Here is a 21,766-nt window from a genome sequence, read left to right on the forward strand (position 1 = left end):
ATCTGCCGGGCCCTAAGGCCACTCCCCAGGATCTGTTCTGTAGAAATGCTATAGTCATAAGTCTTGATGGCTCCTGCCTGCAGTCAGGAAGGTCAGCCATTCTCTCGCAGTGGTTGCATCTATGATCCCTGCTTTGTAGAAGGCCTCAGATAAGATCATCACTGTCCAAAAGACTGGCAGCAACATGAGACCCTATTTGAAAAATGACTATGGTGAAGAAGGCTGGGATGTGGCTCAGTGGCAGAGTGCCAGCCTAGCAACCGAGACACCTTGAATTCAAAAAATATCCAAAAACACAAGAATGATCACTGTTCCCAGCCAGCCATGGTGGAAAGGCCGGTGGACCTCCATCTCAGCCCGTCTCAAAAATAACCAGCACAGCCGGGCGCTGGTGGCTCACGCCTGTAATCCTAGCTACTGAGGAGGCTGAGATCTGAGGATCGCGGTTCAAAGCCAGCCCGGGCAGGAGAGACCGTGAGACTCCTATCTCCAATAAACCACCAGAAAACCGGAAGTGGCGCTGTAGCTCAAGTGGTAGAGCGCTCGCCTTGAGCTGAAGAGCTGAGGGACAGCGCCCAGGCCTGGAGTTCAAGCCCCATGCCGGACAAAAATAAATAAATAAATAAAATAACCAGCGCAACACTATGGCGGGGTCTGCAGTTCCGCACAATACCTGCCCAAAAAACAGAAGAACCGCATGTGGTGCAGAGGAAATGGCCTCACAAGCACACATTCCCCTGCCTTTCCCCAGGGAGTTCATGAGAGACGTGCGGCTTGGGGGGCGGGGGGTTGCTTCCCCCTCCTTCCTTCTGGGACATGGGACTTGTGCGTGGGCCAGTGCCCTGGCGAGTGGTTGGGGCTGGTAGCTGACCAGGCTCCTCTCTGTCCGCAGCGAAGCCGTCTGGGAGAACATGGCACGCATGTGTGTCAAAACCCAGCGTCTGGACGTGGCCAAGGTGTGCCTGGGGAACATGGGCCACGCCCGCGGGGCACGGGCGCTGCGGGAGGCCGAGTCTGAGCCCGAGCTGGAGGCCAGAGTGGCCATGCTGGCCATTCAGCTGGGCATGCTGGTGAGTGGTGCTGCCTCCCGGGGAGGCTGGTGGGAAGGCAGGCGCTGTCAGCTCTTGTGGGGCCCGGGCCTGGGGAGGTGTCCGTGTCGGAGTCCGGCACCTTCTACGCCCTCTCAGAGTTCACATCACATCTGCTTTCCCAGAGGGGCCCACAAAAAGCTAACTCAAAAAGTGCCATCAGATTGAGGCCGAGGGTACGGTGCAGCCTTGAGCAGCGGGCTGCACTTGTGAGCGTGGGGCAGCTCTGAGGAGGGGGCTGCTGTCCACGGCGCTGTTCCACGCGAGGCTGGCTGGCTGGACCAGGCCCCTCTCCAGCCGGCCACAGAACACCATGCGGGAGCGTGAGGTCGTTCTCTGTGTGGCATCTTAGACACCCAGGGTATCTGACGCCAGTGCCTGCTGTGCATCTGCCCCGTGGGCTGGGCCGCTACCCTGCTGAAGCAGTGGAGTGGCCTCTGGGGTCTGCCCTGTGCTCGATCTTCTCCACTCCCAGGAAGACGCTGAGCAGCTGTACAAGCGCTGCCAGCGCTACGACCTCCTCAACCAGTTCTACCAGGCCTCAGACCAGTGGCAGAAGGCGGTGGAGGTGGCCGAGCTCCACGACCGCATCCACCTGCGCACCACCTACTACAACTACGCCAGGCACCTGGAGGCCAGCGCCCACTGCGGCCTGGCCCTCAGCTAGTGAGTACCCGGCGGGCTCCGAGGCCCCGCAGGGAGACGTCTCCCCCGGCGGGGTGAGCCCTGGCTGGCATCGCCTGTCCGCAGGGCCTGGGCAGTTCTCCAAGGAGGCTCCTGCGGTCATGGCGAGTTCAGAAAGCCCGACCACTGCCCTGTCGCTGCCCGATACAGATCCAATGTGCCCCCTCCCCGCTCCCCACGGCCACGGACCAGTCCCCCCACTCTGGAATCAGTGTGAGGAAATGGGACAAGCCTCCTGAGCCCGCAGCACAGGACACTCTTGTCCCCGCAAGAGCACAGGCTGTAGGCCGGGCGCCACTCCCCACAGAAGGCCGCCCTCACCTGTACTGGTGAGGAGGCCGAGGCAGGAGGAAATGAGGCCCTCTCGTCCCCTCCCTCCACAGCTACGAGAAGTCAGACACGCACCGCTTCGAGGTGCCCAGGATGCTGGCCGAGGACCTGCAGTCCCTGGAGCTCTACATCAACAAGATGAAGGACAAGTGAGTGTCCGCAGGCCACCCTGCCCATTAGCGAGGCTTGCTGGTGTCTCTTGGGGTGTTTTTTGGGGGCGGTCATTGCATGTCCTTTCCCAGGTGGATGTGGGGAGTGTTCTTGGGTCTCCAGCCTCTCCCAGGCTCACTGATCGTGCGCCCGCGGCTGCGTGCCGTTCTGCAGGACGCTGTGGAGGTGGTGGGCCCAGTACCTGGAGAGCCAGGCGGAGATGAGCTCAGCGCTGCACTACTACGAGCTGGCCCAGGACTACTTCTCCCTGGTCCGCATTCACTGCTTCCAGGGCAACATTCAGAAGGTGAGCGCCGAGCCGGCCGCCCGGCTGGACACAGTCTGCAGGCAGCCTAGCGCGCCAGCTTTCCCGTGAGGCCCTGGGTTCAACCCCTGATGTGGCCAAAACATACATTTAATTTTTAAAAAAAGAAAAAAAAAAAAGCCCATCTCAGGGAGCCAGCCCATCAGCCCATCAGGTGGAATGAGGTTGCCGGGCCGAGACGAGGCCTCGGGCCGCTTTGGGTCTTTGTAGGCTGCGGAAATAGCCAACGAGACTGGAAACTGGGCTGCGTCCTATCACCTGGCCAGGCAGTACGAGAGCCAGGAGGATGTGAGGCAGGCCGTGTACTTCTACGCACGCGCACAGGCCTTCAACAATGCCATCCGCCTGTGCAAGGTACGGTTCTCCACACCGGCACTGAGCGGCTGTACCCGGACCCTCGCCCCCCCCTCCACCCGGCTGTACCCGGACCCTCGCCCCCCCCCTCCCTGACCCCTCCCTCGTCTTCCCCTCACTGCTCTTCATGCTCCCCGCCCTCTTCCCATTCTAGCACCCTCCATCTGACCTTGTATGTGCAGAGAACCCTGAATTGTGTCTGGGTGTTCTAAATCCGGGGCTCGTGAACCAGATGTCAGCTGTTGGACATTGATAAATAGTCCCAATCCAGATCTCATTTCTGGAATTTTCTCCTGCATTGGGTATTTCTTGCAGTGCCTCATAAAATAGAACAAAATACACAAACACCTAGTGAGACCAAGGTGTCATCCGGAGCCAGCCCCGGGAGTCTCCCCCCCCCCCCACCCCATTAAGCAGCACGCTGGAGGTGTGGCTCAAGTTGTAGAGTGCCAGCTGTGAGTGAAAAAGCTGAGCGCGAGTGAGACCCTGAGTTCAAAGCCTAATACAGGAACAGAAAAAAAAAAAGAAAAGGCAGTGCCAGACAGGACCTGCAGACACCAGGCTGAAGGAGACTTACCCACCCGGCCAGACTCCCAGATTGCAGCCTTAGCTGTGTGCGGTGGGTATGGCCCATGGAGTCCTGCCTCCCCTCCCCGCAGGAGAACAACTTGGATGACCAGCTCATGAACTTGGCCCTGCTGAGCTCCCCAGAGGACATGATCGAGGCCGCGAGGTACTACGAGGAGAAGGGCGAGCAGATGGACAGGGCTGTCATGCTTTACCACAAGGTGAGGCCTGGCCCCACCCAGGGACCGGCAGGCAGCACCCTTGGTGACCCGGGAGGATGTGAGGCACGTTCCTGCAGCCTGCGCAGCTGCTCAGAGTCCACGACTGTCCACAGGCTGGCCACTTCTCCAAGGCCCTGGAGCTGGCCTTCGCCACCCAGCAGTTTGCGGCTCTGCAGCTCATAGCAGAGGACCTGGACGAGAAGTCGGACCCCGCACTCCTGGCCCGATGCTCCGACTTCTGCATCGAGCACAAGCAGTTTGAGAAGGCTGTGGACCTGCTGTTGGCTGCCAAGAAGGTTCAAGGCCAGGGGGAGAGGTGGCTAGGGTAGGGGTGGTGAGAGGCTCCACTGTGGTGGCACACGCCTGTAATAAGAGATACAGAGCAGCTGTGCTCAGGCCCAGGGCAGGACAGCAGGCTGCACCCCGCATAAGCGGAGAGCTCGTCTCCCACCAGCCAGCAGGCCTCCACGGACAAGCACAGCAGGAAAAACATACACCTGCTCACTCAGATGACCAACCACAGGCAGAGCACACCACCCACACGAGTGACCTGCAAGACTGGCGCTGCCCCTCAGCGCTTCAGCTCAAGGCGAGTGCTCTACCAGCAAGACTGGGCGCTGCCCCTCAGCTCCTCAGCTCAAGGTGAGCGCTCTACCACTTGAGCCACAGTGCCACTTCCGGTTTTCTGGTGGTTTATTGGAGATAAGAGTCTCTCAGACTTTCCTGCCCGGGCTGGCTTTGAACCATGATCCTCAGATTTCAGCCTCCTGAGTAGCTAGGATTACAGGCATAAACCTGGCTCACTGATATAAACCTAACTACTCAGGAGGCTGAGATCTGAGGATTGTGGTTCAAAGCCAGCTCAGGCAGGAAAGTCTGTGACACTTATCTCCAATAAACCACCAGAAAGCCAGAAGTGGCGCTGTGGCTCAAGTGGTAGAACACTCACCTTGAGCTGAAGAACTGAGGGACAGCGCCCAGGCCCAGAGTTCAAGCCCCACGACTAACAAAAAAAGGAAGGAAGGAAGGGATGGGCCTGTGTGGCTGTGTCTAGTACAGTGGGCTGGCATGCGGGGAACATCCCATCCCTTCCACCTGCGGCCCAGCCCAGACAGCGGCCGCCATGGCCCTGGCTTCCTCGGGTGGGGGGGGGGGAGGGGCGGGGGGATGTGCAGGCACACCAGCCCTCGGCCCTCAGCATCTCTGCTTCCCTGCCCCTCTCAGTATCAGGAGGCTCTGCAGCTGTGTGTGGACCAGAATATGACCATCACTGAGGAGATGGCTGAGAAGATGACCGTGTCCAAAGACTCAAAGGAGCTGACTGAGGAGTCGCGGCGAGAGCTGCTAGAACAGATTGCCAACTGCTGCATGCGCCAGGGCCACTACCACCTGGCCACCAAGAAGTACACACAGGCTGGGAACAAGCTGAAGGTGGGCCGCCCGCTGCCCCGTGGAGCCAGGCATCCCTGTGGATGTGTCATGCAGTGCCCTGCTTCCAGCCTTTCTGGAGCCGGGCCAGGCAGCTCACCCCTGGCTGCCCGCCCAAGCCCTCCCCCATTGTCTTCCTAGGCCATGAGAGCGCTGCTCAAGTCTGGGGACACAGAGAAGATTGTGTTCTTTGCGGGTGTCTCCAGGCAGAAGGAAATCTACATCATGGCTGCCAATTACCTGCAGTCCTTGGACTGGCGGAAGGAGCCAGAGATCATGAAGAACATCATCAGCTTCTACACCAAAGGTCGAGCCCTGGACCTCCTGGCCGGCTTCTATGATGCCTGTGCCCAGGTACAGACCCTCTTTGGGGTTCCGGCGGGGGGCGGGGAGGTTGGGGAGGATGGTGGAGCCCCAGTCCTGATGGGGGCTCCTCTTGGGCACAGGTGGAGATCGACGAATATCAGAACTATGACAAGGCCCATGGCGCACTGACCGAGGCCTACAAGTGCCTGTCCAAGGCCAAAGCCAAGAGCCCGCTGGACCAGGAGACGAAGCTGGCCCAGCTGCAGAGCAAGATGACACTGGTGAAGAGATTCATCCAGGCCCGCAGGTAGGTGCCCCAGAGGCCCGGCGCAGGCCGCCTGGAGCCCGGCTTGTACCCCCTAGGCTCCGTTTGCACCTCATTCATTGTCCGCAACTCTAGGGGAGTTCAGGTTGTCTGCAAGACCACTCCAGACCAAGTACCTGCTCCCAGCTCCTTGGACTAGATAGGAATTTGGGGGATACAGCTGAGCCGCACCCAACAACTGCTTCAAAACCAAGGCGCCAGCCGGATTGTTTGAGCATCAGAGCCAGCGGGAGGGAGGCTGGTGTGGAGGGGAAGGGGATGAGGGGGCGCAGTATCTGATAGGGGACCTGGCGGGGTGTTGGGGTTAAGTGGGGCATCGAATGAGGGGCAGGTATGGTGCGGGCAGCGGTGTTAGCCGATCTCACACACACAACTCAGCTCCACCTGGCTTGCCTCTGTTTTTCAGGACTTTTAAATCTATTGCTGGATAATTCAGTTTTTCAAAGCAGCTCCTGTGTCCGTGCTATAAGGAGCAAAACAGCTTCTGCCGAAAGATCAGTTGTTTTTACTTATCTGAAAATAGAGTTCCCAACAACGAGTTCCCAAAACATTTGAAACAACGCTTCAAATCCTGTAGCTGGGGGCTGGAAAGGTGGCTCAGTGGTAGAGCGCTTGCCTGGCATGCCTGAGGCCCTGGGTTCAATTCCTCATCACCACATAAGCAAAAAGAAAAAAGCCAGAAGTGGCGCTGTGGCTCAAGTGGTAGAGCGCTAGCCTTGAGCTGAAGAGCTGAGGGACAGCGCCCAGGCCCAGAGTTCAGGCCCCACGACCAGACCCAAAAAAAAAAAAAAAAAAAAAAATCCTGTAGCTGTGGACTGCAGCAGACACAACAGTGGGCTCCGGGAAGGCTGTGGACTGCGCGGACACAGTGGGCTTCAGGAAGACTGTCTTCTCCCAGCCTGGACTCATTAACCAAGAACAGGGTGCAGGACAAGGGGCCGGGGAGACAGCCCTGCAGCGCTCAGCGCTAAGGCAGGCAAGGCTCTGGGCTAGTGGCCAGGTTGGCATGGCTGATGGGCCCTGACCCCGTCACAGCTCATTGTCCACTCTGGACGGGTCACTGTCTGCCAAGACTACGGAGCCAGGGCCTGCCGTAGTGGCCGCGCAGTTACGCCCCGCCCTGAAACCCCTGCACCTGGCACACGGGCTGACCTGTGCTCTGCTCCTCCAAACTGCCTTGGAGATGGCACACGTCCCTCTGTGGGCTTCTTCTGGAATGTTCCCTGGGACTAGGTTAGGAGACTTTGGCTTGGGACAAGGACTTGGCTCTGCCATCACCAGTATTTGTTTTTTGGTTTTGGGGTGTTGTTTTTTTTCTTTTGGGGTGGGGGTTGTTGTCGTTTGTGGAAGCTGAACTCTGGGCCTGGGCGCTGTCCCTCAGCTCTTCAGCTCAAGGCGCTCTACCACTTGAACCCCAGCACCACTTCCGGCTTTTTTCTGCTTATGTGGTACTGAAGAATCAAACCCAGGGCCTCATGCATGGGGGGCAAGCACTCTACCACTGAGCCAGCTTCCCAGCCCCACCTGTGAATCAACTAATAGATAAGGAATTAGTGGAATAACAACTCCAGAACCTGTCACTGGCCACTGCCCGGGGCTGCTTCTGCAGGACAGGAGCCAGCCGGCCTCTGGCTGTGTGTGCCCCAGCTCAGACCTCTCTGGTCTGCTGGCAGGAACTACACGGAGGACCCCAAGGAGTCGGTGAGGCAGTGCGAGCTGCTCCTGGAGGAGCCAGACCTGGACAGCACTATCCGCATCGGCGATGTGTACGGCTTCCTGGTGGAGCACCACGTGCACAGGCAGGAGCACCAGATGGTGAGGCCCCTGCTTCCCCGGCTCCCCGCAGCCCGGTGCCCCGGTGCCCCGTAGCTCAGTCACTGTTGGCAGCCTGTCCATCCTGCTGTCCTGGAGGTGACAGGCTCCCGCAGTCACCCCAGACCACGGCAGCTGCCCACAGCGCCGCTCCCCCTTGCTCCAGCTTGTGTGGTCATGCTGTCCACCGCAGCCCCACTTGCACACATCACTTGGTGTGGATCCATCTCTGTCTGGTAGGACGTGTAACTGTTTCCTTCACACAGTGAGGAAGTGTGCTGTGCTCTGTTCCTCCTCCACCTCCCCTCGCAGCCACACCTCTGACTCCCTTCCTCCCCGCTCTGTTCTCACGTGGGGCAGTTGCTGCTCCTCCCCTTCCAAGTTCACCAGCTTTCCTTCCAGCGTCTGCTCTGCTGCTGCTGCCACCCAACTCCTCATCCCACACTTGGTCCTTTGATCTCTGGCGTGGCATCTTCCCAGGCCTGGTTGTGTTCAGGGCACACGGGCGCCAGCCTCTGCACCCTGGCATTCCCGGGCCCGAGCTTGTTCTGTGCCCAGCAGTGTGCTGACACACACAGGCAACCGTTAAGTGCCCAGGGAGGCATCTTCATTCCTGGAGGTTCATGCCAGCTCTCCATTGACAGACAGCTAGGGATACGGGCTGATGGCTTTTTTAATGGCACAAAGCCACTCACATTTTATACTGATCTCTGGCGATCTGTGCAGGTTGCGTTCTAGTGTACACTCAAGGCCCACCACGCAGGAGACTTTAGTTCCAGGCCAGCGAAGCCCTCCTCTCCAACAAGCAGGTGTCTCAGTGTGGATGAATAGTCTGCCTCCCCCTGGCAGGCTTGTGCCAGGCTGCCGCAGGCCTCGGGTCTGGGGCTCAGCTGTTTATACCCATCACAGCTTAGTGTTAGCAGCCCAGAGCTCAAGACATGTGCCACGAGGAACCCAGTGGCCCTTGTCAGTGCTGAGCAGCCTCCGCGCAGCGGGAAGCTGCGAGGCTGTCCCTACCCCAGGGCAGAGCGTCGGGCGACGGGGGTTTAGGACACCTCCTTACTGTGAGGGGATGGGGGCTCCCACAATCCCCGGCCCTCATGACCATTAGGCATTCACGTGACTCATGATCTCTGCCCTAGGCCTACAAGTACCTTGAGGAGATGCGGAAGAGACTTCCTTCCGCCAATATGTCCTACTATGTGGACCAGCGCACGGTGGACGCCGTGCACCAGGCCCTGGGCCTCCCGCTGTCCCGCATCATGCCTGAGCGGATCCGCCACAACAGCATGGAGGACCACAAGGAGGTGGACGAGGAAGTGGTGGAGGAGGTGGAGAGTGAGCCCTGAGGCCCTGCTCCCCGGTGCGAGCCGCACATAAATGGGGTAGTGGCAGGGGCAGGGCCACGCCTGGGAGGCGGTGTGCTGTGGGCCTGCCCCGTGTCCAGGCCTCGAGGATGGAGGGCATGCCGCCTCTGCGTGCCCGGCTCCTGGGGGCTCCTAGGATGCCATTTAGCTCCTTTCAGGAGAGTTGGACTCCTCGTTCCTATGTTCCCCCAACCACAGATGGTGGAGTCTAGCTTCTAGAGCTTTGTGTCCTTGTGGCTACTTGAGGCTAGTAGATGCCCCTTTCTGCTAACTGCCCAAGTTGGCACAGACAGCCCCTGGCAGGGCCCCAGGCCTATGCTCTGATGTCCATGCTCTTCTGCCTCCGGGCCCGCCTCAGTGGCTATGACTCCAATAAAGTATTTTCCCAGAGGCCCGGGCCCCTTCCTGTCTCCCATCGTGGCTGCCCTCATGAGGCATGTGAAAAACAGAGGAAGATGGCGTTATCGCCTGCTACCCTGTTTATTTTCCGGGACCTAGTGCTGAGAAGCCCCGCGCTATGGGACCAGAGGGCCAACCCGACTGCTTTGCTGCCCGACACCCTGAAGGAGTATGGTGGAGCCCTCCCGGGGAGCCAGCTAGACCCCATCCACCCTGCCCCTTGGAGGAAGGGCTGCCCTGGCCCAGAGCCCCCCACACAGCCCATCAGTGGGGCAGGGACCGCACAGAGCCCTCCTGTCAGCTGAACACAAGCCTCCTCGACTGACAGCAGGGCCGGGAAGGGGCTGCGGGCTGCACGCTGCCCAGCACGGCCCTCCAGGCCAGGCACGCTCCCAAGCCACTGCCTCAGGCCCTCCTCGGAGGCCACCCATCCCCTCTCCCTGTGGACGGGACACTGCAGGACTAGGGGGAGGAAGCAGGGAGGAGCGAGTCTTTGAGTCTTTCCAAAAGCAGCAGAGCCCTCACCGCCATCTTCCTGCAGTCCTCATCCACGTCCTTCTCAGCCACATCTGCCGAGGGAGGAGGGAAGAGCAAGACAGGTGGCACTGAGGGACTGCCCTGTGCCTTTGCTTTAAGATGCCCCGCACCACCACCCACCACCCGTTCCCATCCACCACCCTCCTCCACTGTCCATCACCACCCATCCCCCTCCTCCCTGAGAGCTGCAGACCGGGCCAGGCGATAGAGCCACGTGCAGAGTTCCTTTTCCAGACCCTCTACTGTTCCCCCAGCTGCTGCAGTCACCCGAGTGACCCCTGGTGATCACCGGCACACGCACCAGCCAGCCAGGACCTGGCTTCCAGAAGCTCCTCCGGCAGGTCTCCCAGCAGCCTCTCCGCCGGCACACTGAGGAGAACGGAGGCCACAGCCGACAGCAAGCCCTGGCGCACGTAGCTACCGGCACGGGGTAGAGAAGGGGCGGCGTAGTGTGGTAAGAGGAAGCAGAGGACAGACTGCACGCTGCTCCCGAGTCCAACAGACACCCCAAGTACCCGCACTCAGCCCAGCCCCCTTAGCCCCCTGCTCAGCCCATCTCGTGTTTGGGAGGTGCCAGGCCCGTTTCCCCAGAAACATGGCCGCCCTCACCCCCACAGGCACTCACGTGTCGACGTGGAAGCGAAGGGCCCACACGAACTCCAGCAGGGCTTTCCCCATGGATGCAGCCACCTGACACCAGAGCAGGGGCAGGTGGGCATGGACTCGGGTACACAGCGCTTCCCACCCGTGACCTGACCACCGTCCAGCCCAGGGATGGAGACAGGGAGACAGACGGACATGTGGCAGGGGCTGGGTGGTTGCTCCCACGCTCCTCAGACGCCTCTGGTTCCCATGCCTCTGCTCACCGTGGTGTTCACAGCCAGGTACATCAAGGCCCCTAAGGTATGGATTAGTCTTCCAAGAACCAGCTGGTCATCTCCCAAAAGGTCAAAGGTCACCAGCGGTCTACAATACAGAAGAGAGGAAAGGCAGCATCAGGACTTCAGGGCTGGCTGCCTGAATTCCTGGGCTACTGCAGGAGACACCCCCTCTTGTATTGCCTACTCTGACCCACACAGTACAAGCCGGGCCCTGAGTCAGGAGTGTAACCCCTACTGTCACCCCAGCTCTCAGCCTGAGTAAGGGGTGGAGCCCAACTCGGAGATGGAAGGAGTGGCGGGAAGTGGGCGGTGCCAGGCAGGCTCCGTGTTAACACAACAGAACCCTGAGCCCGAGACAGGAAGAGAGCGATGGATGACCAATACCCTCACCACACGCTCCCCAGCAGAGGGCCCTTCCAGACATGCTCACAACACATTTCTGTGCAAAACCCCATCTCAGATTCTACCCTGCAGCACCGTGTGCACACTGCATTCAGGGCCCCAGAAAACCCGCTCACCGGTCAAAGCGCTGAATGAGGGGAAAGAAGAAGCACCCAGCCACAGAGTTGAAGTCGTTGGGGCCACTTGGCAGCCTCTGCCGGGAAGAACCCTGCCAGACACATACGGTCCCATCAGATGGCCACGCCAAGACGGGCCAGTGGCTCATGCCTGTAACCTACTTCCTAAGGAGACTAAGATCTGAGGATTGTGGTTTGAAACCAGCCCTGGCAGAAAATCTGTGAGACTCATCTCCAGTAAACAACTCAGAAAAAGCTGGAAGTAGCCCTGTGGCTCAAGTAGAGTGCTAGCCTTGAGCACAAAAGAGGCTCAGAGACAGCGCCCAGACCCTCACTTCAAGCCCTAGGATTGGCAAAAAAAAAATTTTTAAGGTGGCCGCTATGCCCCACAGGTCACCTCAGCTGGAGGCTGCAGGGTCCGGCACCGGCCTGCTCCGGCCCCGGACATCCCACATTCACCACGCCTGGTCCTCACGGTGGGACTTCTCGGCACTGTGATGCTGAACAGCCCCCAGGCTCTCGGTCAGCCCTGTGGAAACCCAGACTGTCTCGATACTGCCGACATGTGGGGTAGGGTAAGATCACCGCTGGCCGGGAAGCCCAGCCACACGGCGGCCACTGGCTGGCTTCTGATGGGCCACTCCAACTCCCATTTTGACTTGCCTCACCAGCACAGGAGCCGCCCCCTGGTGCACACGGACCCTGGGAGCACCTGACTGCTCACCCTGCCACCCCCTCACGCAGTCCAGCTCGGCTGACCTTGGAGAACCGCCGGGTCTTGCTCCTGATCCGCTCTTCCACAACCACGCGCCAGTCAGGAGCCGCAGCGCTGCCAGGCTGAGGGGTGGCCACCGCTGGCAAGCTCTGGGGACCAGGACCGGGGAAGCCGTAACAGCCAGGCCTCTGGAGGCGCCCTGGCCGGGACAGCTCCTGGGCTGCCAGAACCAGGACCTAGAGGAGAAGACACAGGGCGGTGCCACAGCTCTGCGGAAGGACCTTCTACACGTCAGCTCCGCGGCCATCAGAGCCCTGGGGGGGACCTTGATCACTCTCTGCAAGGATCTGGGGCTCCCTATCTTGGGGCAGCTTGGGACCGAGAGGGCCAGGGCACTTACGTCCAGGATGTCCATGCGCTGCCGGAGGCTGTAGTTCAGAGCGTAGAATTGTGAGGTCAGATACTCTGCTACCTAAGCCATGAGAAGAGAGACCGCCATGGGCCCGGCCTCCCGAGGCTGCTGCAGGGCACGGGACAGCGCCTGCGCCGTGCTCCCCACCGGCTGCCCTAGCTGTGTCACTGTGCGGGGACTCACCCGGGCGGGGTCCGTGACCGTGACCAGCACCAGGGCTCTTTGGCGCAGTCTCTCGAATCCCACCAGGCAGGTCCTGTCCTCCAGGTGCAGCAGCACCCTGGCCAGCTCCACACTCACCTGGCACAGAGCCAAGGGGTGGGGTCAGGGGCCCACGGCCCCAGCCAGCCACTGCCCACGCGGCCCGGGCCGCCCCCCGCCACCCGCTCAGCAGGGCTCTGATGAGGCAGGCTCCCTTCCAGGAGAGCTGTCACCACGTGGCCCAGTCCCTCCTGCTCACCTCCCGAGTGGCCTCAGGGCTCCTGTGGACCAGGCCCTCAAGGGCCTGCAGCGCGGCCTCCCAGCACTCCGGGTCCTCCGACGCGGCCAGGACTGCAGAGAACCAGGCAGGCCCGCCTCAGCCCCAGGGCCGGTGGGCCCGGGCGGTCAGGACGGCCATGAGGATAGGCGGGCTCAGCCACCCCTCGGCCAAAGCCACAGTGAGGCCCACGTGGGACCCCAGCCAAAACCCACCTTCCACACAGTCTCGAACATACAGGGGCACCTTGCTGCTCTTCAGCACCTTGTCCTGTGACATGTCATAGGGGACGAACTCATCGTCACTGTGGACACAGAGCAGACGGCAGAAGCACCTGTCCCCAGGGAGCAGACTCCCACTCTCCAGGGACAAATCCTGAAGATGCTGAGATTCCCCCAGGACTCCAGGAAAGGCAGCCAGCAAGGGCTGCAAGAATCAGAGCGGGGACAGGATGCTCGGGCTGAAAGCAAGAGCGGAGGCGCCGGGAGCACAGGAGCCCCGCAGGGCACCCCCTGCCCAGACCGCTCGCTCACTCACCCCACTCTCCAGGGGCCCTGCCCTACCTGTCCAGCTCCGAGCCGGAGCCCTGTGGCAGACCTGGGGACTGGGCACCATCTCCGGCCATCTCTGCAGGGGTCTCTGCAGCCGGAGGAGCCAGGGATGGGTCTCTAGGGAAGGACAGCGAAGTGATCGGGGGCCGCCCGTGGGAGCCTCGGCCGGCGTCTGTGGTGAGGCTTCTGCCACACCCACCCACATCATCCCTGACTTCCACCCAGGCCACCGACTTCCCAGAGGGAGCTTCAGACCAGGAATGCGGGGGCCCTCACCTCGCCTGGGGGCTGTCCCCCAGAGGCTGGGGGGTGGCCAAGGCCAGCATCTCACGGCTCACCTCGTCATCGTCTTCATACTGCAAGCGCAGATGTGCCAGGGTCAGCATTGCCCACAGAGGCGCATGCCCCCGAGGGACAGCCGCAGCCTGGCCTCCCCAGTCTGTCCAACCCCATGGAGCCTGGCCATGCTGAGCTCGGCTCATCTCCCCTGCGAGGAGCTGAGGATGGCCGCGGTGCCATGCCCCGAGGGCATCCCAGGGGCTCAGCAGACAAGGGCACTTGGGCCGGCACCGTGAGACTAGGCAGGGCGCGGTCAGGGACCATGCAGGTCAGGCCCAGCGGTAACCGCTGGCACAGCAGGCAGCAGAAGCAAGCCACCTGCTCAGAGCGACCTGTCGCCAGCTTGGCCAGGCCTCCCAGCAACCCCGGGCAACAAGACAGGCTCTTCCCCCGCCCGTCTGGAGGACGTCTGTGATGAATCCGGCGCAGCCCCCGTGCGCCAACACCCCGGCCCCCAGGAGGCCGGCCCCGCCTACCTGGAACTTGAGGGCGGGCCCCTCGGGGTGGGTGCGGGAGCTGAGGGCTTCGGCCACGACCATGCCCAGGCGGCGCACGGCAGGCAGGCTGCTGTCCAAGTGGCACCTCACCCCCGCCATCATGCTGGCCAGCAGTTCTGGAAGCAGCAGACGTGAGCCCTGAGCGCTCCTGGGGGCGCCCACGGCAAGGCGGCGCCCGGGCCACGCGTGCCGCACGCTCACCGTCCCGCCTGTCCTGCAGCTCCGGCTCCCCGAGGTGTGCCAGGCAGATGAGGATGGCTGTGCTGATGTAGCGCTGTTGAGCCAGGGGCGCGTGCTGGACGGCGCTGCCGCTGCCCCACGTCTCCAGCAGCTCCTTCAGTGCCTGTGGGTGGTGTGGTCCTGCCTGGTCAGGCAGCCACTCTGCCACGGCTCAGGACCGCGCGTGGCTGGCTGTCCAGCCACTGCAGGGGGCTCCGGCACACGCAAAGCTAGACCCGCCCTCCCCGCCCGAGGACAGCCCGGGCACCCTGGGGATGAGATGAAAGGCGGCCCTTACCTGGACGAGGAGCGGCCGCCGCTGGCTGTCCGCGGCCAGGTACCCCAGCAGGCTCTGCAGCATGGGCGTCTGCGGCAAAAGCCCACACTGTCACCGCAGAGAACACGCTCTCCCTGCCACCTGGTGTTTCTAAGGCAGTTGTCCGTGTCTTCCAGGCTGGAGCACACGCTTAGCGATGGAGTAGCTGGCCCGAGTTCCGGCTCGCAGAGCGGAAGTCACTCAGCACTGCACTTGGGATCCCAGCCTGCCTGTGGCCCCACACCCCGGTGTGTTTCCCATGCCAGCGGGACACACCGAGGGGCAGCTTTCTCCTTACTCTTTGGCCTTCTTCCATGAGCAGAACTATGAAATTCAATTCCTTGACTCCCAACTCCCACTTCTCCTTCCCCTGCGCTTCACTGACGGCACTGGTGGGGCCGAGAATCCTGCCACCAACTCCAACACCTGCTCTGATGGCCGCCATTGGCCACGCTCGGCTCTAGGCTGCCAGCCTCACTGGGTGCTGACCTGGCCTCGGGCCGCTCATTGAGCAGCTGCTCTTTCACCCAGGAAAGGGCACCTGACGTCCGCGCTGGCACCTGCAGTTCTTGCTTTGTGGCCGTCCCGTTGGGACTGTGGGGCGAGGGGCTCCGATACCCCCTCACGGGGTTGGGTGGGGCAGCTCTGGCTCTCCATCTACTCGGGACTGCACTTGCCCACCGCCCCTTGGCCAGCAGCTGAGCTATGAAGAGCTCAGGGCTTCCCTCCTGCTCTATGCAGAGTGGTACCTGGCTGCCAGTGTAGGCCGCTGTCTCCAGCGGCCCGCCACGCAGCCAGTGGGGGACTGAGTTGCAGTTCCACGCTGGCTCCACCTCAGTCCTCACAAGAGCCAGAATGACTACCGGGCCCACAGCCCACTCGGCACACCCCTGCTCAGGTCTGCCAGCAGCCTAGTTGGCCTTTTCAGCTCCCTGCCTCCTGCCGTTGCCACAAGAGAGACCCAGTACCAGCTCAGGTCAGCCTGGCCCACCCTCCTGATGGCTCACTCGGAGGCTGCTCCGCTGGGCCTGGCCAGGCCTCCTCCAGGGCGCTGCTCTCGCGTGCTCAATAGGTCTGCTGCAGACCCCTGCAGCCCTGGCCTGCCCCCAGGGCCCAGCAGCTCCTGGTGAGGCAGTGCACTGCTGGCTTCGCGTGCAGCGCGGGCCCCCTCGCAGAGGGTGATGGCTGTGAGGCAGGTGGCACCCAAGACAGAGTTCAGCTCAGTAATCACTAAGAAACCAGCCCCACTGTCCCGCTCTTGACACCTGATGCCGACATGCTGGCACCCTGAGCTGGACGCTGGACGCTGGGCCACAAGGACGGTGGCAGCCACATCCTGGCATCACGGAACAGAGCTGGCAAGGGCACCTCCTGGGCCGGAAGGAGGGCCAGGGACCTGTGGAACGCCTGCCTGGTGCCCAGTGCCCGGGTCACAGCAGCCTGTCAGTAGGGAGGGAAGTGCCCCCACTTCACCGACCCTTCGGGGGGGGGGTTTGTGCATGTGGCGCTGGCATGGAACGCCAGGTCTCATGCAGGACAAGCAGGCAGGCTCTTGCCCACCAAAGCCCATTCCCAGCCAACTCCGTTTCTGGTAGAGTTCTTCCAGTGCTCAGGGCAGCACACGCCCTGCTTGCTTTCTCACCGTGTGCCGGTACTGCAGGAACAGAAGCTTCTGGGTCAGCACAAACTGGGCCTTCTTATTCTTCACCACTAGGTTCCCCAGAAGTCGAGACAGGACTTCAGGCCTGTGGGTAGGGACGGGAGGGGCTGGGTCACAGCCGTCCTTGGAGGAGTGTAGGAAAGGCACTCTCCCATCTGTGTTCTTCTCACCAGGAAACGCCAAGGGCCCTGGGACTGAAAAATCCTGTGGACTGCAGAGGTTGGGGGTCTACTTGGGCAGAGTTGGGAGGCCTGTCAGAGGTTGGGGGTCTACTTGGGCAGAGTTGGGAGGCCTGTCAGAGGTTGGGGGTCTACTTGGGCATAGACTCGGGGTGGAGGGGGGGCAGCTAGGCTGTGAAAAGCATAAGGACCTGCACTTGTGCAACCAGTGGCTATCTAGAAACACCGATGCTGAGGAAGAGCCAGCCCTCGCACCCCACAAGCACAACCAGGGTGGAGGGCACATAGACAGTGGCCTCAGTGGGCTCCCCACCCGCGCCCCAGAGAAACACTAACTCAGAGGGGCACCTAGCAGCTTACCCCGGCGCAGCCTCCATGAGCCCAGTCAACACAGCCTCCATGGCCCGATCAGGCACCTGCTCCACCAGGCGCCAGCAGACCCGCTGCCACAGACAGCTGTCCTGGGTGAGCGCCGTCAGCCGGGGCACCAGCACACCCAGGATTTCCTCTGAGGAGACACAAGCCTGGGCCTCAGGAGCTGTGCCCGGCCAGGGGGCCACGGGCTCACAGCACAGCCAGGACTCAGAGTGGACACCACAAGGGGTCCACTGAGGACGAGACTGTGGGGATGCACAGTGACACCAGACTACCCCCCACACCCACTCCCATACCCCCCACCCCCAAGGAAAGGTGCGAGGGGAATGGGTGCCACTCACTCTGCCTGCCCTGGATGCAGACCTTCCCCAGGACTCGAGACACGAAGGAGACACAACAGTCCTGGCCCTCTGAGACAGAAAACAAGACTGACTGTGAAGGCGCGACGGCCGTAAGGAAGCCAAGAAGTGGCTACTTTTTGTGAGAACACTGCTCCACTCAGAACAGGTGTACAAGAACAAGCCAGTCTCCTGCCAGCCAAGATCTAGACGGGGAATGGCACTCAGAAAATGCCAAAGCTTCACCCATGCCAATCAGCCCACCTAGCCATCACTAAATGCCTGCCACGTGAAAATGGGCAGAAAGTCACCAAGGAAAAGCAGGTACTGAGAGGGGACTCAGTCACAGGCCCACTACAGAACTGCGGCCTGGTGGTGGACACTGGAGCAGCTGCCACCACTCACGAAAAAGTAAAGAACTTGCTCATCAGTGAAAGAGGAGCCATGAGAAGATCGAGAACAAGGAGAGACCTGGGCTCATGAGCCAGGGCTCATGTCTGTGATCCTAGCTACTCAGGAGGCTGGTATCGGAGATCATGGTTCAAAGCCAGCCTGGACAGAAGTGTCTGGGCAGAAACATCTATGAGAGGACTAGAAATGTGGCTTAACGGTAGAGTGCTTGCCTAGCTTGCATGAAGCCCTGAGTCCAATTCCTCAGCACCACATACACAGAAAAAGCCAGAAGTGGCACTGGGGCTCAAGTGGTAGAGTGCTAGTCTTGAGCAAAGACAGTGCCCAGGCCCTGAGTTCAAGCCCCAGGACTGGCCAAAAAAAAAGTGTTGTGAGCAGCTCATATCTCCAATTAGCCATCAAAAAGCCAAAAGTGGAGCTGTGGCTCAAGTAATACACCACCAGCCTTGAGCAAAAAAGATAAGGGGGCTGGGCACCGGTGGCTCAAGCCTGTAATCCTAGCTACTCAGGAGGCTGAGATCTGAGGATCATGGTTCAAAGCCAGCCCGGGCAGGAAAGTCCATGAAACTCTTATCTCCAATAACCCAGAAGAAAACTGAAAGGGCACTGTAGCTCAAATGGTAGAGCGCTAGCCTTGAGCTGAAAAGCTGAGGGACAGCGCCCAGGCCCAGAGTTCAAGCCCCATGATTGACCAAAAAAAAAAAAAAAAAAGATAAAGGGCAATATCAACCCTGAATTCAAGCCCCAGTACTGTCACATTTAAAAACAAAGGTTGGGCTGGAAGCATGGCTCAGTAGTAGAGTACCAACCATGAATAAGCAAATGTAACAAGAGGTCCCAAATTTCCAGCCCCACTACTACCCCCCTCAAAAAAAAAAAAAAAAAAAAAAATAGGCCATGTTGCAGGAGTCGGCAAAGGTTCTGACACGTCTACCCTGCTGGCACCCTGCTGGCATGAGTGTGACAGCCACGTCCTCATGGAACTCAGTGGCTCCTACTCCCACCTTACTCTTGAACACGCCTATAGAGCTAACCTCTGACACTCCATGGGCTATGCTGGATTTCTGGGTGACTTGGAGGGGTCGAAGTCAGCCTCAACATTCGCCTCAGACCCAAAGACCTCAACACGGTGTGGACGCCCAGCACAGGCACAGCCAACAAGGACAAGTCCCTTGTGCAGTGCAGTTCAGCTCAAAGGACAGGCATAGAACAGGCCCCAGCTTGGTGGCTTTGCCCAGTATCCAACCAAGGACTAAGGGAATTCAGGATCCCCCCCTGCCCCCATGATGAAACCCCGGTGCCTAACCTGATCGTGTCACCAGGACCCCAAAGTCCCCACAAGCCATCAAACCCTCCTTAGATGGGATGGAGGAGGGGATGACAGCTAAGACGGTGGAGCACTCACCTCGGAGGGTGTCCACGGCAGCCCGCAGGGCCCGGGCCACCTCCTCCCCCAGCAGAGGGAAGTAGCTCTGGGGGAAGAAGGGAGCCAGGTTGTCCCGCTGCAGGCGGTTGCCCAGGAGGTCAGGCAGGCCCACCACCCTGTTGAGCAGCGTCTCCTGGAGGAGCGGGAAGCTGGGCTGCGTCCGTGGCCGACACTGCTCTTCTATCAGAGCTGCCACCCTGCCCTCGCTGAGGAACCTGGCCAGCAGCTGCGCCATCTTCATCAGACGGAAGCTGGGGCTGAACAGTGCAGGTGTGTTAGAAGCCCCCGAGCCTCTCCTCCCCCGCCTCCCACAGCCCTTAGCACGCAGGCGACATCGGTGTCCTGACTCATGAGCTGAAGGAAAACTCCTGTTCTGAACGAGCGGATACTGGTGGTGGGATGTGAGTGCCGCTCAGAGTGTCCTCACAAGGAACGGCATGTGACCTGACGGCCAACCTGGAAACCGCCCGGGACTGGTGTCTGTGGCGTGCCTACAGCAGCTAGGCCACGCTGCCCTGAGCGAGGTCAGCAGGCGCCAGCTGTGCTGCTGCCGCTGGAGCGGACTCGCTGCCTGCACCAGTGATGCGAGCCCTGCTCGCCCAGGCAGCGGAGAGGGGAGGCAAGGGCCTTCCCCGGGAAGAAATGGACACCAGGGTCCAGCTGTGAAAGGACAGTTCTCAGTCCTCTTTTCACGCCTTCCAGGACACCCTACTGTCAGGGCTGAGAGGCCCATGCAGCTGCCGGGTTTTCACCGTAACCAACCGCTCCTGGGCCACGCCCCTGCCCCTCACCCGGCAGTGCCCTCGATGGCCTCCATGATCACCAGGAAGGCCTGGTCAGCAGGGCCCTCCAGGAAGAAGCTTCCCCAGATCTGCTCCAGCTGGCCATCTGGGGTCAGCTCCAACCAGCTGGGGCTCAGCTTGCTGAACAGACATCTGAGGAAAGCCGAGAAGTGTATAGTGGCAAACTCTTCTTTCTCTCTGCCAAGGGCTGGGTCGCCCGCCTCACCCAGATACCGCTTCAGGGCACCCAGGGTGGACAGGATGTGAACCCCGTCCTCAGAAGAGGACAGGGTGTGAATGGCTTCTCGGACGGAGATGCGGACGGCAGACAGCTCAGGGTCCATCCTGCAGGGCGAGCCTGAGGGTCACAGGAAGGCCAGAGGTCAGCCGAGGTGGGGAGGCCAGTCCCTCCTCCCAGGCTCCTCGCCCAGAGCTCACCTCGGCCTTGGCCTTCCCGTCCCGGCCTCCTCATCCCCCTCCCTCCCGGATCCTGCCAGGCCTGGGCTTCACAGCCCCCACCTCCTGGGCACCGACCTGGGCCCCCCCCCCACCACCGGACCCCGGCCCCGCCCCCGCCCTGGCCCCGCCACCCCCAGGCCCAGGCCCCGGCCCCGCCCCCGACCGGGCCCCCCACCATCACCAGCCTGGTCCCGACCCAGCCCGACCCCCGACCTGGCCCCCGCCACCCCCGGGCCCCGGCCCCGCCCCCGCCCTGGCCCCCGTCACCCCCGGGCCCCGGCCCCGCCCCCGCCCTGGCCCCCGTCACCCCCGGGCCCCGGCCCCGCCCCCGCCCTGGCCCCCGCCTGCCCCGGGCCCCGGCCCCGCCCCCGCCCTGGCCCCCGCCTGCCCCGGGCCCCGGCCCCGCCCCCGCCCTGGCCCCCGCCTGCCCCGGGCCCCGGCCCCGCCCCCGCCCTGGCCCCCGCCTGCCCCGGGCCCCGGCCCCGCCCCCGCCCTGGCCCCCGCCTGCCCCGGGCCCCGGCCCCGCCGCCGACCTGGCCCCCGCCTGCCCCGGGCTCCGGAGCCGCCGCTGCGCCCCGGGATCCCGGGTGCCGCCGACTCCCCGCCTTGGATTCGTCACCGCCGATTCGCCCGCCACAGCGCCGCGGCCCCGGGAGAACTGCTCAGTCCGTCAGGACCGGCCAGCAGCCGCGAGTTGGAGTCTCCCGGCCGAGGCGGCTGCCGCGGGTGTTTAAAGGCTGTGGGCCGGAACGCGCCAGCCGCGCCTGACGAATTAGTTGTGCGACGGCAGCGACTGGGTCTGCGCCTGCGCAGAAGACGGCTTTCCTCTGTGGGCGTGGCCCTGTGGGGCATGGGGCGTGGTCTGTGGCCGTGTGGGCGTGGTTTTACCTTGGAGTCTGGCGGTGGGCGTGAACTCCTGCTGTCGGCTGATCCGCAGCAGTTGGTCCTGGGGGCGGGGGCGGGGGGGGGCGGGGGGGGGCGTGACTGTGTCTCGAGACGTTGGGCCTCCCTCGTGGCTGGGGCTCTGCCCGGGCTGGCTTTGAACCATGATCTTCAGAGCTCAGCCTCCTGAGTAGCTAGGATGACAGGCGTGAGCCACCGGTGCCTTGCTCTGGATGAACAGTTTTAAATGGAAACCATCCTTGTTCAGAAAGCCTAAGGCCTGCTCCTCCATCTTGGGCCTTGAGGAGCCAGTGGTTCCCCAGGACAGGCTCCATCCCTTCCATGAGCCAGGCCGAGCTGTGGGTCAGTGGCCTACCCCTTGGCCTGGTGCTCTGGGCTCATCAGTCCTGGGGAGGACGGATATCTGGTCGGGGA

General features: G+C 61.8%; 2 protein-coding genes across 4 annotated transcripts in view; one reads left to right on the forward strand and one right to left on the reverse strand.

Annotated features, from left to right (window-relative positions):
- LOC138814677 (intraflagellar transport protein 140 homolog) overlaps positions 1 to 9,347 on the forward strand; it is a 59,030-nt gene extending 49,683 nt beyond the window's left edge. For 2 of the 3 annotated variants that reach the window (XM_070003825.1, XM_070003826.1), the window contains 12 exons: positions 893 to 1,070; positions 1,564 to 1,754; positions 2,156 to 2,251; positions 2,427 to 2,559; positions 2,788 to 2,931; positions 3,591 to 3,719; positions 3,833 to 4,015; positions 4,944 to 5,150; positions 5,289 to 5,501; positions 5,594 to 5,760; positions 7,452 to 7,593; positions 8,733 to 9,347. In XM_070003825.1, the coding sequence (XP_069859926.1) occupies positions 893 to 1,070; positions 1,564 to 1,754; positions 2,156 to 2,251; positions 2,427 to 2,559; positions 2,788 to 2,931; positions 3,591 to 3,719; positions 3,833 to 4,015; positions 4,944 to 5,150; positions 5,289 to 5,501; positions 5,594 to 5,760; positions 7,452 to 7,593; positions 8,733 to 8,939 (1,990 nt within the window). In that variant the 3' untranslated portion in view covers positions 8,940 to 9,347. The remainder of the gene's footprint in view (positions 1 to 892; positions 1,071 to 1,563; positions 1,755 to 2,155; positions 2,252 to 2,426; positions 2,560 to 2,787; positions 2,932 to 3,590; positions 3,720 to 3,832; positions 4,016 to 4,943; positions 5,151 to 5,288; positions 5,502 to 5,593; positions 5,761 to 7,451; positions 7,594 to 8,732) is intronic. The other variant, XM_070003827.1, reaches the window with a different exon arrangement.
- Positions 9,348 to 9,418: 71 nt separating this feature from the next.
- On the reverse strand, positions 9,419 to 21,245 carry LOC138814679 (telomere length regulation protein TEL2 homolog). The gene is made up of 21 exons (XM_070003828.1): positions 20,983 to 21,245; positions 20,000 to 20,348; positions 19,188 to 19,465; positions 17,375 to 17,443; positions 17,019 to 17,166; positions 16,462 to 16,564; positions 14,802 to 14,870; positions 14,486 to 14,627; positions 14,264 to 14,400; positions 13,725 to 13,804; positions 13,461 to 13,565; positions 13,113 to 13,201; positions 12,880 to 12,971; positions 12,603 to 12,719; positions 12,408 to 12,479; positions 12,052 to 12,243; positions 11,293 to 11,384; positions 10,760 to 10,859; positions 10,519 to 10,583; positions 10,195 to 10,310; positions 9,419 to 9,925 (listed from the first exon to the last, which is right to left on the reverse strand). Exons 2-21 carry the CDS (start codon positions 20,332 to 20,334, stop codon positions 9,819 to 9,821), a joined length of 2,508 nt encoding a protein of 835 aa, XP_069859929.1. The 5' UTR covers positions 20,335 to 20,348; positions 20,983 to 21,245; the 3' UTR covers positions 9,419 to 9,818.
- Between the last annotated feature and the right edge of the window lie 521 nt (positions 21,246 to 21,766).

This window comes from Dipodomys merriami, unplaced genomic scaffold (genome assembly GCF_024711535.1).
Source record: "Dipodomys merriami isolate MVZ:Mamm:240054 unplaced genomic scaffold, mDipMer1.0.p SCAF_60, whole genome shotgun sequence".
Taxonomy (NCBI): Eukaryota; Metazoa; Chordata; class Mammalia; order Rodentia; family Heteromyidae; genus Dipodomys; species Dipodomys merriami.